General features: G+C 34.7%; 1 protein-coding gene across 2 annotated transcripts in view; it reads right to left on the bottom strand.

The window, feature by feature from the left end:
* The window catches only part of Ddc (aromatic-L-amino-acid decarboxylase), a 113,682-nt gene that overhangs the window by 70,657 nt on the left and 21,567 nt on the right, over window positions 1-21,458 (bottom strand). For both annotated transcript variants that reach the window (XM_081741263.1, XM_081741270.1), the window contains exon 2: window positions 5,904-6,008. In XM_081741263.1, coding sequence (XP_081597389.1) covers window positions 5,904-5,983 — 80 coding nt within the window. In that variant the 5' untranslated portion in view covers window positions 5,984-6,008. The remainder of the gene's footprint in view (window positions 1-5,903; window positions 6,009-21,458) is intronic.

The raw sequence follows: 21,458 nt of genomic DNA, 5'->3' as shown, positions 1-21,458 counted from the left end.
TGGTTATTGCAACCCAGCAAGACAATAACAAGTTTTATTGCGACAGATTCCTGCTGCTCTATTGCAATCTAGAACAAAGCCCCCCTTATATTTTATTGACCCCCTTGTACAAAAGTCTGAATTCACCACTGCAATAGCTAGAAATGATTCATCCTCTGTAAAGTCAGTAGTGTTGTGTTAGTTTATAACATCCTGGAATTTTAACGTCTGATACAGCAAGTCATTTCTGTAGAGCTGTATACGTCAATATTTTCGGGAGAATATTGTAATATCCTATGTGATGTCGTAAACAAGCAATTCCACGCATCAATGTTTACAAACACCACAACATGGTTCAGCAAGAGGATCTCCCACCAGAGGGACCTATGATCACATGCAGACGACGGCTTCTGGCCCCTCCCATGGAGCAGAAGACATCGGAGCAGCAGCGCCAGCGCCACCCAAAAGGACCCTATAAATTGGATGAACGAAGGCAACTCGACACCAGTTTTCTGGTGACCCTCCTACTGTCTGCTTCGGGACTTTAGGAGTAACTTAACCCCAGGGCCTCTAGTCTGCTTCGGGACTATGCCTATCCTTTCTCCTGGCTTTACCTGCTTCGGGGCTCTGTTGGAGATCCTGTCTGCGACATTACGGTCAAAGACCACCTATAACTCACCTTGATTCTAGAGATAATTTGTATAGTATTTTGTGAAAATACTTTTATAGAGGAAACTTTTTATAATAAAATTGGTAGTGGGAGTCGATTCCGGACGCTCTTTTTATTAAATGCTCTACCCAAAATCCTATATGAGAAGGTTTTACAATAATAATAGGTGGTAAGAGTGTGTGTGAAAGGAAATCAACCAAAGATTGCTTCACCGTGATTTATGTTATTAACATAGTAGACTTATTTGGCGTTAGCCACAAGAGAAGGAATTTCTCGTTCTGTTTCGATTTTCGTGTCGATAACAAGATTATTACCTAAAAAAAAAAAAAAAAAAAAAAAAAAAAAAAAAAAAAAAAAAAAAAAAAAAACGAGAGAAATAAGAAAACCGAGACGCGATGGGAGCGGGAAATTTCACGAGCCTCGTAATCAACACTAGTTCACCGAAGTTCTAGATCTCAAACTATATCTTAGATCTGTGTTTCAGTATGACAGTAGAATCTCTCTCGTCCGCCACTCCGGTTGATCCAACTGTGCTTGAGCCGAACTTGTCCCGACTAGTCGGTGACTCACGAGGTCCAGTGTCGTTACTGTCCTTTGCGGCATTGTTTACTTCGTTACCGCTTGTCTGGTTTAGTGCTCCGTCATCTCCTGTATCGTTTCTTTCGTTGTGCGGACGTTTTTTTTTTCAATGCTTTTACTATAGAGAACAAATAGTCATTTTTGACTTCAGAAATTTTTTATTTTACTGTAAATCCGTACTTTTCTGTATTTTCTGATAATCCAATTTTTTTTTTTCGTTCCGACCATACCCCCAGTCCCAATGGTGACAGATTAGAGAGGTTGTACTGTATATTAGTTCACAACATGAAATCTATAAATTGATGGAAGTGATTGTACGAACTTTATAATATCTATGAATGTTTCAAGACGAGCAAGTCGTTACACAATCTACTCTAATAATCATCGTGGTTTAAATGTTACATCACACCCTTTATGGACCTCTCGTGACGCGGAGGGATTCTAATAACTTCTGACAAAATTATGAATTTAAAAAAATAGAACAAATTTACAAAATGAGGCAAAATTTCGAGATGAGACAAGAAAACTTTTTGAAAATCGAGAGGAGATTTCTACAAATTTTACCAGATGAGACAAGAAAATATAATTTTTCGCCTCACTTCGTCTCGCCTCATGAATAATACGAGCCTATTATTTGATGCGGAACACTCAAGTTCGATTCCTAATGGCTTCTGTATGTCCAAATTTAATTTTGATGTTTAAAATAGGATATTTAACTTCAATCAAAAATCTACATTGAGCTCCCTCGTGACTAAGATTAGCGTACGAATCTTAGCATGGGAGATCTGAGCTCGACTCCCGATGGGAGCTCAAATGGTCCGGATCCTATGTTATCATGTAGTTCCATGTCTCATAATAGCCTTGTTGCTAAAACGGCCGTAAAACTGTAATCAAAACAACCAAAAATATACCTACTTGAAGGCTAAGTCTACTAACCGTTGTAACTTGATGGAATTAACGAAAAAAATCTGTAACCTGCTATCTCGATGCCCCACAGCACATTGTCGAGACAAGACAGCCTCAAATCTTGTCTCGTGCGCATCCTTAGTGATGATAATTAATGAAATGATGGAATAAAGAAAGTGGGGGAGAGAATACCTTGCATACTGCGTTTAATAAACACAAAGTCCACTTGGGGGAGCTGGTCAGTTCATGTATACATATTTCCTCAAAGCTATAGGTCTACCTAATTGGCACAACACATTTTAGCACTAGAAAAACTGTCAATAAAAGTAACTTACAAAATTTATTTTCAGTGTTCCTTTTGTGCTAAAGAGAACGAGAGTAAGGACATCTATAGATACTGAAGGAGATCAAGGAATCTAAAATAGAAAGTAAACGGTATCCTTTGGGATTGTTTTGTAATTCATCCTTGTTTTGAGTAGCTGGGGGAACAACAAGTAACAGCTCACTGAATGCGGGTTATGCATCATCTCCTGTCACGGCGAATGGTTTCAACATGCAAACAGTTTTATTTTTCCTTGTAGCTTAAACACTGTTATTTTTCTGAGTATTTTATTTTAAATATCTACGCGGTTTGCCGGATCGTTAATTTTTGGTTTCACACCTTTATTTCCAGTTAGTTTTCACTTTCAACAATTGAATTAACGAACTTTTACCACACAGTCATTCAATTATGAACTTATTTTATTAGTTATCTCTGTAATATTAATGCAACTACGAAACATTTAAGAAACTTTGTAGGATTCGTTTCTATGGTGACTGGAGTTCCTTAAGGTAGTGTGTTGGATTCCCTATTAGAGACAAAACTTTTTCGCTAATGCGATATGTGCGAAACGTTAAAAGAAAATGTGTGTTTCAGGAAACCTCAAACTGTTCGTTTCAGAACCAAAAATCACGTCTATATTATCGCGAATTTTTGCGAAATCCGGCATTATTAGCGATAAATCCGAATAAAAGCGAAAAAGTGGAATTATTGCTAATTATTGCCAATAATAACTAAAAAGCGCATTTCCAACATTATTTAACTTAAAAATCGATGCATTTGACCGAAAACTTGTATGACGCTAAATTAAGTCCTCTATAAAATCCGTAAGCTGGCATGGCGTGATGTCATTTTCTAGGATTTTCAACGTCTCTTTGTGCATCACTAAGGCCAGTCAGGACCCTTATGCTTACCTTATTGCCGGAAAAACTAAAAACTTGCAAAATAAATTAGAGTTATACTCAAGCAAGTGAGGACAATTCTGTGTGGAGAGTTTACGAAAAGCTCTGAGATATTTGATCTAGAAACTGTTTCACTTCATAAAGATGTAGACATCAACAAAACAACTGTTGTTTAAACCCTTAACTGTATTCTGTGGTGAAAATGTTCATGATCTGTTGGTTGCATATAGTGAACTTAAAAGTAAGGTTATTGAAGTTCTCAACAGTGAGGATAAGGAAGTTGACATTGTATCATTTAATTTGCTGTCAGCTCGTTTCGTTCAATATGGTTTCAAGTCTTGAGTGTTGATGCCGAATGATTCTTTCCCAACCTATAATATGATTGTTACTGACAGGAGAACAAAATTAAAACAATTGGTAATGTCTTGCTGCATGTTATCCTGTAACTAAGGATGAGGTTAGATGAAGTGTAAAATTTTGCATTAATTTCTATATTTCAGTGAATACATTAGCTAGAATGTGCACCTAATTATGGTATATCCTCATTTCTGTATTAGACACACCTTGCTACCAAAAATACACCTTAGCACCATACTTGTATTGTATGGGACGGAAACGTGGACATTACGTAAAGGTGACGAAAATCGAATGGAAGCCTTCAAAATGTGGGTGTGGAGAAGAATGGAAAGAATTAGTTGGGTAGAGCGGAATACGAATGAGAGATGTTAGAAATGGTGGGTGAGAAAAGAACACTTTTAGATATTATTAGGAAGAGGAAGAGAAACTGGTTGGGACATTGCCTAAGAAGAGATTGTATCATGAGGTACGTCCTAGAGGGTATGGTGGCGGGAAAGAGAGGGAGGGGGCGAAGGAGACTACAATTAATGGATGATATTAAAACAAAGATCATACGCAAAGACGAAAAGGTTAGCGGAGGACCGTGGAGCATGGAAGCTTCTCAGCTGCGGCAAGTGACCTGCCAATAAAGGCAGAATACCTATGATGATGATGATACTACCAAAAATATACTGTTTACAAGTACCATATTTTTAAAAATAAAAGCGAAAATTGTGATAATTAATACTACAGAATATCAAAATTGTTGGGAAAAAGTTTCGTCTCTACCTATCATATGTTGAGATATTATATATATAATCTCAGTCATTGATTAGCATTGGTGCTTCACAATCGAGAATTCTAGATTCAAACTCAGTGGTCGGTCACTTTCAGAGATGGAATGGGTCAGAGTGGAGTGGGGGATGAGGTTAGAGAAAGTAAAATTTTGCATGGGTCGTGGATCAAGATTTATGAGTAGGTCAGTGAATCATGGATCAACAAGATGTGACCCACTCTGATCAACCACCCGCCATGACAGCCTTGTTCTATTACAAATGTAAACTCTTTAGTCAATGGAAAGGAGAGCGTGGATCATGGGTTAGAGTTGATAACGATGGGTTTTGTTGGATGGTGGGTCAGAGTAGGTCATGGTGGGTAGTGAGTCAGAGTGGGTCACAGTGGATCATGGTGGATGGTGGGTTAGAGTGGGTTATGGTCGGTGGTGGATCAGAGTGGGTCGCGGTGGGTCATTGTGGGTCGTAGATCATGGGTCAATTTTTCATCGACCCATGCTATCTCTGGTTTGACTGTGGTTTTCCCAGGGTTTCCCCATGAGTTCCACCAAGTAAATGCCGAGATTATACTCTTAAGTATACGTCATGGCGGATTTCCTTTCACATTACTTGTTTGTCATATTATTCTAGTAATTCTAGTAATCCACAATATTCTAGTAATGCCTATGAAATTAGTTTCATTTTAACTAAACCGCTGTTAATTAGGTCATACCAGTAATACTCATCACCGTAAGCGATTAGTAGTAGTAGATCGGAAGCTTCCATAACCACAGTCCTCAACCAATCTTTTCATATTGATGGAGCTGCTAATATGCACTACTCATCAATTAGTCCAGGGGTAGGGAACCGTATTTTGTTTTAAAGCCCTCACTGATGATGTCCATTACCCAAGAAGCCCGAATATGGTAAGTTTTGAATATTCCTCGTTTTTGTACTTATTTTACAGTTCACGAAAATGAATAAAACTATATTACAAAACCATATTAGACTGTATGAAACCTATATTACAAAACACACCAAGACTGTATGAAGCGTCGTCGTCTCGTCTCAATACCAAACCCTAATTTCATTTGCTTCAGTCTTCATCTTTTTTCCCCCAACTCGTTCCAGAGTATTGTAAAACCCTTTATCATCCTCACTTCATTTTCCCTTTCAACATCTAATCTACGCGATGCGTCTCTACTTCCACACAAGTCCTCGTATACGTATCCTGTTCGATGTCTTAACACTTCGTTCTGCACGGTATATTCTCAGTCTAAGTTTTACAGTCATCGTTGTTCGTTAGAGGATTCCCTTGACCATCCAAACATATAGGACTACCATAATAAAATAGACAATATTATAAGTTTCATTACAGAAGAGAGAGCGTAACCTTCTGCAGAAAAAAAAACTGAAATTAAAAGCAAGTTTGAGCTTACCTGTCTCTGATATTTTCCAAATAATCTGCTATATAGTCAACCATGCTCTTTCCAAACTCTCGAAATTTTGCAGCATCCATGGTTCGTTCCGGTGGGTTTTAGAACCTACAATGAAATACGTAAGTTAAATTACTTTTCACATAATATTATATATATATATATATATATATATATATATATATATATATATATATATATATATATATATATATATATATATATATACAGGGTGTGTCAACATAAGTGTTACAAGCCAATATCTTGCGAACTATGCATCAAATAAGAAAAGTGTTAAGAGTCAATGTACAATACAGACAGCCTAAAATATGGGTTAAACACGAGGTCCCTCGCCTCCCATTTTGGAGGGAGGGGTGTCCGTGGAATTTTCAAATAACATAGGGCGAGTGATATCTTCTTTGATAGATTGTGAAATACCAAACAGCTTAGTACAGAATTAGGACCTAGTGTTTGACCCATTTTTTAGGCCTGTCTGTATTGTACATTGATCCTTTACATTTCTTATATGATGCATAGTTCGCTGGATATTGGCTTGTAACACTCAGTTTGAACAATGCGCTTTGTGTCTGAATGGGGAACCATTTTCAATGGCCATTTTGAAACAGGCTTGCCCGAAATCAAATTTTGTACGAAGCTAGCTGGTTTTCCACGATCTATCAGACAAGGTATCACTCGACCTATAGTCCCATTTGAAATTTTCCAAGTTTGTCCCGGGGCCCCATAATGGGGGCCCTGGAGACATCGCGACAACACCATCCCACGTTGCCTATGGCTCTTTTTTCATTTTTTTTTGTTTCATCTTTTTCTACTCAGCCGTTTCTGATTTATAAGTACTGGAAATTTTATCTGATACCTGACCATTTTTGGGGGCCATCTTGAAAACTGTGCTCTAAATCAAAAACGGTTTTCTACAAAAATTCAAGTTTCCAAGCTCATTCGAACGAGGTATCACTCGACCTATGTTCCTATTTGAAAATTTCACGTACACCCCTCCCCCGAAAATGGGGGGACGGGGGAAACCTCATGTTTGACTCATTTTTAGGCCCCTCTGTATTGTACATTGACTCTTAATATTTTTCTTATTTGATGTATAGTTCGCGACATATTGGCTTGTAACACTTATTTTGAACCACCCTGTATAGTGGATTTTAAATTTACTTATGACAATTTGTATGCCTATTATTCTATTATATTGTAAGCATTAAAATAAAATCTCCAAATAAGAGACTTTTACCGATTGATTGATCTGAATGAGCTGAACAAAGTGATGAAGTGAGGGTAAATTCTCATGCGTAGTTTTTTGGGAAAATCGGAAAAGTTATAAAGTTAAAACATTTATAGGGCTATATAGTTTATAATACTACTAGCTCAAACTGCGCTCTCTACACAGCGCATCATTCACATATGAGCATGAATCTCTTTGTTATTCCTCACACCTGTACCTGTCCCTTTACAGACAAGTGAAAGACGTCTTGATAAAAATCAGCAAGAAATACCGTAAAGGGGAGATTTTTCAATATCTCGCACCATTTGCAAGATTTGAGCCTTCTTCCGGTTTGAGTTTTTAATTCATGTATAATCAGTGTTTTCTTTCTTCTTGCATGCAGTATGTATTAAGCAAATACATTACACACACAATTAAGTATAATGTCAGTGATATATGGTGTTCATTGCGCAAAACACTCCAAACAAAGATTCATCTTAGACGGGAGAAATGGTCATCCTTCGTTTTTCATTATAATTTAGCCATGAAACAAACGCCTGAGACATATGCAACCCCTATATTTAATTATGTTGTGTTGGAATGTATAATACATAGGATATGATGCTTTAGTTTTTTTTTTTTAATTTCAACAATTCCAGTGTACCCGTAAAAATGTAATGAAGAAATAATGGCCATGTTTTTTAAATATTAAATTAGAACTGGACAATCTACGCAAAATTTGCAATCGATCAGTGAAAACGTTATCTTTCTTGAGCCTGTAGTTTGAGATCTCATTGTCGAAAGGATTGACCACAAACATATAAACGTTCACAAACATAGTTTAAAATAGCCCCAAAGATGGCAGCACAATTCATTTGCATTCATTTTGGAGAGCTCTTATTAAAATACAAAGGCTTTGAACAGTAATTTAAAAACGTAAACTTTATAAACGTAAAGATCAATTTAAATAATTTATTTAAAGTACACATACTTTAAAATATTTGTCTCTGTTAAACGTGAAATCACAAATAACCGCAAATCAAAAGTTTGAAATCAAAAGTTAGAGGTTAGAGCTTAGGCGCTTCTATAGCATCTTAATAGATAGATGAGTATCATGTTCATCTTACACAGATTAGTTTCAATTTCTCACAGGGACACAGTTAGGATCTAAGTTAAAAATCTGGATTTTGTCTCGTATAGAATCTGTGATAAAGGGGAAACAAAAAAGAAAAAGAAAAAGAAAATTGTACACCCTACAATTATCTTCGTAAAAATGTTTATGAAACTTTAGTGAAGTTTAAATGAACTCGGGTGCATGTCACCATCTACAGTGTATGAATATTTTGCACATTAGCGAGATGTAAAAGTTGGTCCACCCTAGATTTCGTCTTAGAGGTCGTAAACAAAACAATTTCTTGTAAATCTAATTGAGAAATTTACTTTTGTCTTTATTGAATAACTAAGCATTCTTCGAATGCTTTTTATTATTATTATTATTATTATTATTATTATTATTATTATTATTATTATTATTATACGTTTTAACAGTATAATTCGAGCTTCAGTTATTTAAATATTAGTCCATAGTGAACCAGGAGCGTCATTTCAGATTTTGCTTGGGGGAGGGGGCAAGACCCCTTGATATAATTCAGGGGGTAAAATTTCGCGTTTTTCACTGATTTACTACTATTCTATTGATAAAAGCTACATAAATCTCACTCAGGAGGGGATAATTGCCCCTTCCTGTACTCCCTAAATGACGCTCCTGCAGTGAACTAGAATTTGACACCAGGGACGAATGCTACACTTAATGGTTTAGTCGTCACGAAAGTATCTTTTCAATCAGAAGGTCTCCAAAGGAATAAATTTCCTATTCATGAGAATTTCAAAGTCGTCCTTCAATCTTTCAAGTAAATAAACGAAATTAGGTAATACGATTTCAGTCTATGGTAATACTTTTGAGTATGACGTCAGATTCTTTTATGCATCAATAATTACTGAGGAAACAAAATGAGACCAAAAAGAAAAGCATTTCATACAATGAACATGGTTACAAGGAACTAATAATTATAATAACAAAGAAACACTTATTGTATATTTACCCAACAGAAACAGTGCAAACTCTTTATAGTTTAGTGATTAAAAGGTAAATTATGTAAGAACTCTTTACTATCACAAGTTGTATTACTGACTCAAGGTGTAGTTCTAATGTTCTATGAATATCAATACACTAAGTTACGTAATAAACATTTACCAGATAAGAATGCTATGCAATTTGCAACTCAATGATGGAATTTTTTGTTTATTGAATATGCAATAAAAGAAAGAAATCTTAAATATCATTAATGATCTGTCTTATTTTGTGCATCTTGAGGAAGGGATGGACGCTCATTAAGTTGAGGGCACTCCCTCAAACGCTAAGTGTACCGGTTCGATTTCAGGCAATCTGAACTTTTAGTGGACATCACATTATGTTTTGAGTTTTTCTCGGGGTTTTCCTGATTCCTCCCCAGTGTTGGGTAAGTTACTTGTAAAAATGTAACGCGTTACAAGTTACTTTACTTTCTCTTAAAATGTAACGCGTTACTTGCCTCAAAAAACTGTTACTTTACTTCGAAAGTAACGCGTTACTTTTAGATCCGAAACTTCGAATATATGAAAAACTCTTATTAATTCATTTTTCCGTACGAATATTACTACCGCTATTATTATTATTATTATTATTATTATTATTATAGCAACACTGTGTATAAACATGAATGATAGGCGATTTATATCTGAATACTAAAAAAGTAGTTGATTGCCAACCTCGGTAGCTGTGAAGTCTAGGAGTCAAGGACATTGTTCACGAGCTTCTGAATTTGGGTTGAGAGTCTAGGTTGAGAATTCGGGTTCGAGCCAAACATTGTTAGGAGTTTATAGGGCACTGGCCAAATATCTTCAAAACTGCTCGGCCCGGGTTTAGAATTGTCAAGGACTCGAGCAGCTCGGCTCACAGCTCATTCACTATCGATCCAAACCGAGAAGTGAGCCGAACCAACAACTCACCCAACCAAGCCAGCTCGAGCCGATGGTTCACTCCAAGCGAGCCGGCTCGAGTCATCGGCTCAGTTAAGCCGAGCCGAGCTAAGCTTGTTTTAAAAAATCTCTTGTAGTCTCGCTATCGAGACGAGATGAGATGCGAGCAGTGTCCCCTCTCGTGAGCAACACTAAAAGTATTCCATATTACTGCTAAGCTTACATTTCTCATGGCTTTCGCTTCCCAGTGTAATCAGGCCATTATTGCAAAACGAGTTAAAACGAGCGAGCCATTTATAAAACTCGACTCGACTCGAAACTCAACGCCAAAAACAGTGAATCGGCTCGGAACTCGACTCGAGAATATTACTTTTGACTCGACTCGAAATTCGACTTGGATTAGAGTCAAGTTTTAGCTTGACTCGTGCCCGTCCCTATGCGTTAGAAAAAATTGCTTATTATTATTCTGCTAAACTAATTATATAATAAGAATGTTATGTAAAATTAAAAATACAGAATATAGAGAAACATTACACTACAACTGACAAAATGAGAACACATGAAATGGGAGTGAATCAAAACTTGCCAATAACTAAAATCGATACATGCTTTTTAAAGCTAGTTGTTCCAAACTCTATAATCAACGGGACTTTAGAATACGCAAACTGATCTAAAATAACTCTAATATTTCATACCATCAACATTACATCAATAAAGTAGACCTGCTCATCAGAACACAATTTATTCATATTAGCCCCTTACTGTACGTCGTTAATTATGGTACCCTAGTTGTTGATAAATATTTCCCGCCGGGGCACCACTTTACTTTCAAATTCTGTTCACCATCATCTTCAGCTTCAGCTTTTAAGAAAAAGTATTCTTTCAAATGTTCGAACGATAAAATATTTTTGTTCTCCATCTTTATAAAAACAACGTCAAAGTAAAATAGACTACCATTGCACTCGTAGTTCACTCACTGAATGTATTGATTTGGAGCTGTCAAAATCTTCCAGGTGCTTGCAATCAGTACATGTGATTTTCCTGAGGCTGTCCTCATCTTCCAAAAACAGCAAGTGGCACTATATTTTGTTATATAAATAAACAAATCAAATTGTATCTATGAACGTATTTGCAAGCCTACAACATAAAGTTCGTTAGGCGAAAGGGGAAAATGCACATCGAGATTTCCCGTTCCGTCTTACAGTACGATGAAAAGTGATAACAGGTTTTATATGCAAATTTCATTGCTAGAGGTCATAAGGCGAAACGGGAAAAGGCGAACATTGTTCCATTCTGAGAAATTCACTTCACAGGAAAGAAACATTTGTTTCCGAAATATATATATATATATATATATATATATATATATATATATATATATATATATATATATATATATATATATATATATATATATATATATATATATATATATATAGTAGTTACTCATCCGAAATGTAACGCTAAAAAAGTAACGCAAACTAGGTACGTTACTTAAAAATTTGTAACGCGTTACAGTTACTTTGGAAAAAATGTAACGCGTTACTAGGAAACTTTACTTAAAAAGTAACTCATTACTTGCGTTACGTTACTTCCCAAGACTGTTCCTCCCACATTATTTACGTCAAGCTGCAACTAGCCTAAAGTATTTTAAAACCTTAGCTGCGTGAAAACAGCAGAAAACGAAAACTACTTCTCACTTGCATAGAACTTTGCTTTAGCACAAACAGGTTATCTTTTAAAAGACTGACAACAGTCCTAACCACTTCCAATCAATTAAAAGATAGGCAACAAACTCCTTCGTGGCTAAGCGGTTAGTGTACTCGCTTTTGGCGTGGGAGGGAAACGGGTTCGATTCCTGGTAGGAGTTCATGTGGTTCGGATCCCAGTTAAGATGTTGGTCCATGTCTCATATAGCCTTGTCGTTGAAGCGGACGCTAAACTAAAAGGAATCCATCAAAAAGCAGGCAAAATTAACCCAACAAAGATAACTCACACTTCAAGTACACATGTACGAAGTGCTGTGTTGCCAACTGTACTTATTTTTGATCATTTGTTAGTACAAGCGATCTGCTCTGCACTCTTGCTTTGATATTTTGAGAAAGTGCCCTATATACCGGTATATATACGCAAGCATACAGGATAAAAATCGAAAACCAATACAATAAATTATTCTGATTTTGGCAATTACTTTCGCAAAAGGTAAATAGACCCCTGACTACAAATAAATTTTATTGCACACCCGCAGGAGTTCTTAAGAGGAATAAAAAGCCAACATTAATCCTTAATTCACCAATAATCAATCAGGAATTAGACAGTTTATATATGAAATCAAATTTGGCGATTCGAATCTTGAAACTGAGTTGATGTTGTCAAAGTTGAGAACACAAGTCTTATCTCTTTTTACCTATGTGTTACAAACAGTGGCGTATTTAGGGGGGGCTTCCGGGCTTAAGCCCCCCCCGAAATCTTACTTACTATAGTAAAGTATATGAAATATCTTGCAGAATTTTCACATTTTCAGGCAAAGCCCTTCCCGAAAGTTAGCAAAGCCCCCTCGAAAGAAAATCGTAAATACGCCACTGGTTACAAACAAATGTATTCGCAAATCAAAGATAAATTACTAATTTACATTCGACTAGCTTAAATGACCGCTCTATGCAGAGGAAGAATAAATTTATTTTTAAAAAGGAAACGTACAATTGGATTATAATTTTTACATATTGAAAAAATATTGAAGGAATTCCTTCCCCTCCCTTAGACGCGGAATTTTCTAAAAGGATGGGACACGTGTTCACGGTATTTCCACTAGAAAACTAAAGAGGACGTTCAGTGTACTGATAAACTCCCAACAGTGAAGTACAGGATTATACCGTTCTCGACATACATATGGATAGCTGGTAATTAGATGATCAAACTGTGCATAAAATCATATAAATTATCAGATTATGCAGACAAGTACATACAGAACGACCTATGAATGTTTGACTTTTATCCTGTTTCTTCTAACTTTTTAACAGCTTTTACTAAATAATATCTTTACCTTTGAACATATTCATTATATATTATTCTTCTTATCTTTAAATATTCATCATACATACATAATCGTAAAATACTTTTCATTAGGCATTTATTCCGAAGTTGGGCGTCCCCTTTCGCCAAGTTTTTTTCGCTGTTATCTTCTTTGCACATTTTCTGCAATTTGTTACTAGGTTCATTAATCCCATGTTTATAACCGGGCAATTTGTTACTAGTCCCATGTTTATAACCGGTTATTTATAACAAACAAATTTTTCGAGACTCTTTTTATATTATCAAGCACACAAACGATCAAATTATTCATATCTTTCCTGTAAATTTTAAAAATTTTGCTGGAAACGGACGCCCAACTTTGGAACTGAACCCTTTCATTACATTAAATTATTCATATTTCATAATATTAACTAATTTACATTAGATCCCGTTGAAGCGGTTTTCAAAGTTGGCATTAAACGTCTCATATAGTCAATTACAAATCATAATCGATTCCCAATCCATATGCACATTACTTGTCCATTCTTTGAAACAGAGTTTGAAATAGTTTCTCTCGTTTCTCAATATTTAAATGTTCATTTTGTCAGTTACTTCACACACAGTTCTCCATTTATAAATACTGAAATAGTTGGATTTTGCATTAGACATGTTGATCCGAGGTTTCGATGTATTTAATTTTAATCTAAAATTACCGATCACAAATAAACTTAACTTGACTTGACTTATTCACCGTTATCGGTGTTACTTACAAAAAGCATCAGCTATTATAAGGCAGTATGCTACTAATGTTCATTATGTGATTGTCTGTCAAAAAAATGTCTTCTTTGGCATATTTGAATGGTTATAATTTGAAGCTATATTGTTTATATTGATAGTAGAAGCTTTTATTTTATTTATTTATATGGATATAGTATACGTAAGGCCGTCTGAGTTTCAGAAGAAGCTGGACGCTCATACTTTTAGGGATTATTCATTGAGTATCTACGAACTTAGAAAGGGGGTAACGAACCCACTTTCATTTACTTATCCACTGATACGAAAATAAAAAAGAACGTACCTATTTGCCCTTGTATTTTATATGCTATAGCGCATTACATTATATGCAACAAGGATTTTGGTCTGCATCATGATATAAATTTAAAAATATTTAACATTTTTCGAATCGAAATCAACAAAATTTATTCTAGAAAGTAAAAATAGAATGTTAAGCACATATAATGAAGACAACGCAGTGATTTAATTTGGTAACGTATAAATATATAATATGAAGTATCCTCGCGCACGGAAGACAGGGGGTTCTCATGTATACTATTACCATTATATATATATATATATATATATATATATATATATATATATATATATATATATATATATATATATATATATATATATATATATATATATATATATTTCAAATTGCCCTTGTCCAACTTTGTTTCTTATTCCAGATATACTGATTACATTTTTCTTGATTATAATATAGCTTCTTAGAATATTTTTTTTATATAATTATATATTGTCTTTCTTTTTTTGAAATCATGTGAATATTGAGATAAATGATCCTTTATCGAAATTTTTCTTCTTGAATTATGATGGTAGTTTTAATTGATTACTATTGATCCATGAATTCTTATGACTGTAAAATTGATAATATAAAAATTTTTTTAGTCCTTTTATTTTGGTTTGATTTATATATATATATATATATATATATATATATATATATATATATATATATATATATATACTAGGAGGAAGCGTTTTTCGGTGATTATTCCTCGATGGTACATCGGATTTTTGATTTCGACCTATGTTGTCACTCAGCACGACATACTCTATCAGCGTGCTAAGTTTGGTTGAGATCGGCCAAACGGTCTAGGAGTAGTTCGCGGACAACCAAACGGCTAACCCGAGTATAAGAGCTTCGCTTCGCTTCGCTCAGCTCAATAAAGTTGATACCAGTTTCTATCAAGAATTTTATAATCAGTTTTATTGAATTCCAATTGTGGGATGCCAATATAAATTTATATGAAATAGGAATATTTTCATGAGTTTTGACCAGTAGTTCATATAAGTTTTTCCTTAATTTTGATACAATTCACATTCAAATAGTAGATGATTAACAGTTCCAATGCCTTTGTCACACCAACAGTGGTAGGTTTCCTTTTTTTAAATTTGAAATAATTTGTATAGAGTTAAAGCAGTACCAAATAATAATCTATAGTATATGATAACTTCTCTTCTAGTCCATTATTGTAGAATTTGATAGAAATTTTTGTTTGTTATAATATATGCTCCAATAAAATTTTCCTGGAATATTTGTATTTTGATTTTTATAAATTTGAAATTCGTTTTCTACAATGTTTTTTAATTCTGGATTCAGTTTTTTGGACTGATTTTTAGTGATATTCTAGTTCCTTCTGTACATGATTTCTTTGCAGCTTGGTCTATTATGTCACTGTTATTTATATTTACATGTGATCTCATGAATAAAAAACGTATTGAGTAATTCTCTTTAGTCATTGAAGAATAAAGAAATTTAATATTGACGATAATCCATAAAACTTTATTATTCCAGTGAGCATTACCTAGAGCATTGAGTACACTTAAAGAATCTGTGCATATGATTGCTTTATATATTTGATTTTTTTTAAAATGTATAATAGTGCTTGTCTTATGGCGAATGCCTCTCCATCAAAGATGGTCAGGTATTTTGGAAGCTGAAATTTTTGAATAATTTCTCTCTCTTCTACGTAAATAGCTGCTCCTATTGTCAAATTTTGAAGCATCTGTATATATTAGAGTATGTTCGTGACCATATTTATCTATATAGTATTGCCAAATATTTTGATAAATATTATTTTGTATGCCCACATTTTTAAAATTAATGTATGGCGGAATTATCAGTTTGATTTGTGCCAAACTTACGTATATTTAATCAATCCGGTTATGTTTTATTATCGATTCGAAAAAGTTTTCTTAGGTTTTGATTTTAATATTTGAGGGTACAGATCAACATTCGAATTGCCCCTTGTCCAAATATGAAGTAATGCGCTGAGGTATAGGTATAGATTAGCGGCGCATTACACACTTCTGATATTTCTCCTAGAACGGAAGGGGAAAAAACAAAGAAACAAAGAAACAAAGAAAGAAACAAACAAAGAAAGAAACAAACAAACAAAGAAACAAACAAACAAAGAAACAAACAAACAAAGAAAGAAACAAACAAAGAAACAAACAAAGAAACAAACAAACAAAGAAACAAACAAACAAACAAAGAAACAAAGAAACAAAGAAAGAAAGAATGGGTCGTCTTACAATTGTTACAACAGGATGACCGTACCTCAAAAACAAAGTTAGAGATATGAAATTTGGTATTTCGACTTTTCATTTAAAATAATTGAAAACTTGAGTCATTCTTTTCTAATATTTTCCCTACGGGGTAAGAAAGAGGGTTGGGGTTGCAACTTATGAGACAGAATACACAATTTTGACCTCCCCCCCATAAAAAGGTCAGGCCAAGCCGAAAATTTGTTTCCAACTAGGGATGGCCAATTCCGAATATTTTTTTTTCGAAATTCGGAAAGTGAAATTTCTGGATTCCGGATAATTTTGGCCATCCCTATTTTAAATATTTAGCGATTTTCCCCGTGATTATGAGACATAGAACATAGATTTGAATTTTTTTTTTAAAATCTCCCCGTTCTCCCCTTAAAAGCTGACTTTCCAAAAACACACTGACATGTTTTCAATTATTTTTAACGACAAGTTTATATTCGAGTTTTAATCTTCCTAACTTGAGAACGTCGGAGATAGTCTATTTTGGGGATTAATTTTCAATATATCTTTCCCGTCTTACGATACTCATTTTAATTGAGTAAGTAACATAAAAATCCGGCTCGGCCCAAGTGTTAATTACAATCGAAAATTCATTTCGAATGGTTCACCAATCTCGTCGTGATACTCTCACAATATCACTTTCATTTTTATTTATCGAGATTTCAAGTTCGAATCCAAGCACTTCCTTCCGAGATATTATGATTTCCACGTAAAACAAGTTTTGATAATGAAGTATCGTTGAATTTAATTACAATTATGTAATGCTTAAAAACAAAAAGATATTTTTATCTTCTATTATCTTGTTAATGAGAGGTGAAATCGTGGCTGTTACGCTTCGTAACCAAGGATGTCTTTTTTTTTTTTTTTTTTTTTTTTGTTCCCAAATAGCTGAAAAGTTACGCAACGCAGGAAATTTTGTCACACTACTAAAGAGGATATCTCGGCTTACTGGTTAAGCTTTCTGCTCCTAGAGGACTAAGAAAGTTTGTAATACAATTAATTAAACCGCTGTTTAACATTCATTATAGGAGAAAAGTAAGTACACGTGCAGTAAGCAGTAGAGTCATTTCAAATTTTGCCAGGAGTGGGCATGGCTCTCCACTGACGTTTCATGTTTCTTACTACTATATTAGTATACATTCGATTAAAAACTAATTATGTATTGTACTTCTCGAACTCAACTGCCCTATCTTGCCCTACCCTAAGACTACTGAAGTCACTTCACCATAACTTGCACATTTGTCTGAAAAAAAAAAAAAAAAACTATGTACCATCGTGGACAAAAGTGCATTCTCATCTCGCCTGCAAAATACGCGACCACAATATATTCGAAAGGTAAAGACAAGTTTTGCATAAGAATCTGTGACAAGTATTTATTTTGACTAGATAACCAAAGAGTAGGTCTATGACATGTCAAATTTACATCAGTAGAATATCGTTCCTGAAAAGATTCGAGATTCCAATCTCTCGATTTCTTATGTGATATATTAAACTAACCACCACAATGGTATCAGTAACAGTGTATATTTTTGAAACCCGCTTATACAGAGTAATTGTCAGAACCTTATCTCCAGAGGGGAAATTAGGAAGAAAGAGGGAACATATCCATTTGATTTACTAAACAATTATGGTAATAAAAATGTAGGGAAAGCAAAATTGTAATATAAGAGAACTTTTTTTTTATTATTATTGTTCAGCATACTTATTTGAGTAACATAACCGCTACATTACAGGATAACAAGATAAAGGAAATCTATAGAAACATCACATGCTTTTCGACAAGGATTTAAAGCAACAACATGTTTACTTTCGAACACTCTACGACTAAGATAAATACAATTGCTTTGAGGCAACTCAAAAATTGGTATTCCAGAAACGTGTACTGCTGGCTTGCTAGGTGTCAGGTATTCGCAATATATATTAATAATAATAATAATAATAATAATAATAATAATAATAATAATAATAATAATAATAATAATAATAATAATAATAATAGTAAAGTTTAATGCAATAAGCCCAAATGTTCATCGGCATAGAAGCAAAATTCTCCATTGAATCATCTATAACAATCAGGATTATTGCTGCCTGTTCAACTCTCTCACATGGTTTCATTCAGGTCAAAATCCATTCAGGTCATGATTTTTTTTTTTCATTTTTATCGAACCATTAACAAGAATTTTATTTCTAAAATCTGGGTGTTTTCATCTTTCTCTAACGAGGAAGGTCCATAAACCGTGAGAGTTGAATTTTGATGAAAATTAGTGACAAGATTCAGTTCGAGTTGCTAAATAACCTAGTAACAGCCACTCGATGCGCAAATGCTTCGTTGAGCTGCTACACCGACGCCATCTTGAAATTCAGTAGGCAATGTCCAAGAATACCCTTTTGGCACAAAAATTAAAAAGCTTTTGATAGATCTGACTTCAGTATTGTAAACCAAGGCAGAGCATCTATATGTGGGAGTACTTCCAGTGCATGATCGCCATTTTCAAAGGCGCCATATCGAATCGCCGTCAAATAGGATAAATGGCAAGGGGGTTGTGTGGGGTATCAAATAGCACTGGAATTTTCTCCTGAATCTATTTCCGCAACCAAAGTTTACATATCTGTTTTCACTTCAGAGTTAGGAGCTCTCTTACCCACAGGAACATATAAAAACCGTGCGAGTTAGATTTGTGTTACGAAACACGGTGGTGCGAGCACTTGCAGGGTTTTAACCAATGCAGTAGTAGTAACTCGATCTACAATAGCCACTATACCAATCAGATCTTGAGCCTAGTGAGAGAAATCGTTAATTAAATTGAAATGTCTGTAGTGAAAAATGGAATAGCAGCACTGTAACAAATTATATCTATTTCAAAGTGCGCTATATATGTGAGTCTCTGTATGTTGCGATTATGCATAGCATTTAAATGCTATAATATAAGTTATGTGCAACGGCACATATGACTTTACAAGAATATATCTTGAAGTTATTAGAAAATTAATAGAAACATTATTAGAAAGATAATATAAACTGGTGCACATAAGCAAACATTAACCTACTAACCCTTTGCTCTTCAGTTGTGATGATGGAGATCCAAAACGAAGTGATTAGCACACAACATCATGGACCAGTGAAAACACTTAACAAATGCATTTTCGTCACAGTCTTCATGACTACAGACACTATTTTCTACTATTCTCCAGAACATTTGTAAATGAACCAGCTATTGCTCCTGTTACATACCCACATTTTTGACATGAATATGCAAGCATGTCCTTTAGGACTGGCGCACAAAATTGATGATACACAACAGAATGCATTTTCTTTATGAAAATTCTGCCATGTAACTTGTACATCGAACAAGTGAACACCTGCTAAAATTAGTTATTTATCACAGTTTTGATATGAAAACTAGTCTTGCCCTTATTATAAGCAAGTGTTTTATCGTTAAAGGTGGAAAGATGCAGATATTCAATTATTTAATACTGAAGGAAAAAGCAAGAAAGGGGCTTGTTTAATGGATTGCAACTTGGTATTGAATCTTGTAATAATCTTTATTGCTATCTATTCTTAGCAGGTGTGTATGCATTCTCTTATCACTCATAGCAGAACAGACACAAGAAAAATGAATTCTAAGTTTCCAGGTGTATCTTCTTTTAAGAACTGGCTGTGAACTGATAATTTAAATCCCCTTCATGGTTCAATGGGGCAGCAATAAATTGATTGTATTTAGACAAACTGGCAATAAATACATTAAAGTATTTTAACTTCGTAATATGCACGGTAAATTATAGGTTGTCAAGTATGAGTATTGGAAAAGAATGCAATGTTCTGCAACAATGATGGCCTTTGCGTAAGGTTTCAAGATTCGAGAAGAAAACTTAACACACTATAATGGACCACGTAAAATTGCCTAAAATAAATTTTTGGTTTGATACAGTTTAACGTCCTACACTTATGCCTGCTACGCTAAAGGAGACGTGAACCTACTGGTTATACTGGAATCCGAACCATTTTGCTCGTTCAACTAATATGCACCAGTTTATATCAAATATATATCCGAACAATCACTTTGGTATTCTCTGGTCGTCAGTACTATTAGGCATGTGTTTCATCGACCAGCAGTCTATTCCATCGCACTTTGAAATAGGTATAACTTGTAGCATGCTGCTATTCCATTTTTCACTACAGGCATTTCAATTTAATTAACGATTTCTCTTACTAGTTTCAAGATCTGATTGGTATAGTGGCTATTGTATTCCATTAGTTAAAAGCCTGCAAGTGCTCGCATCACCGTGTTTCGTAACACAAATCTAACTCGCACGGTTTTTATATGTTCCTGTGGGTAAGAGAGCTCCTAACTCTGAAGTGAAAACAGATATGTAAACTTTGGTTGCGCAAATAGATTCAGGAGAAAATTCCAGTGCTATTTGATACCCCAAACGACCCCCTTGCCATTTATCCTATTTGACGGCGATTCGATATGGCGCCTTTCAAAATGGCGATCATGCACTGGAAGTACTCCCACATATAGATGCTCTACCTTGGTTTACAATACTGAATTCAGATCTATCAAAAGCTCTTTCATTTTTGTGCCAAAAGGGTATTCTTGGACATTGCCTACTGAATTTCAAGATGGCGTCAGTGTAGCAGCTTAACGAAGCATTTGCGCATCTAGTGATTATTACTACGTTACTTAGCAACTCGAACTGAATCTTGTCACTAATTTTCATCAAAATTCAACTCTCACGGTTTATGGACCTTCCTCGTAAGTGACAATAGAGATTACGCTTCTGCGCTTGATGATGATGTAACTCATTTCTAATAGTTCAGTAGTAGAGCGCTTACATCTCGTGCATGGGTCCGAGGTTTGATCCCCGGCCATACAGATTTGTGATGGACAACATCGTGTTTGTGAATTTTCTCGGGGCTTTTCTCATATTCTCATTCC

The sequence above is a fragment of the Thermobia domestica genome, chromosome 2 (genome assembly GCF_964235325.1).
Source record: "Thermobia domestica chromosome 2, izTheDome1.hap1.1, whole genome shotgun sequence".
NCBI lineage: Eukaryota > Metazoa > Arthropoda > Insecta > Zygentoma > Lepismatidae > Thermobia > Thermobia domestica.
Note: the sequence above shows the minus strand (reverse complement) of the source record. Positions and strands in the feature narration are given on the sequence as shown.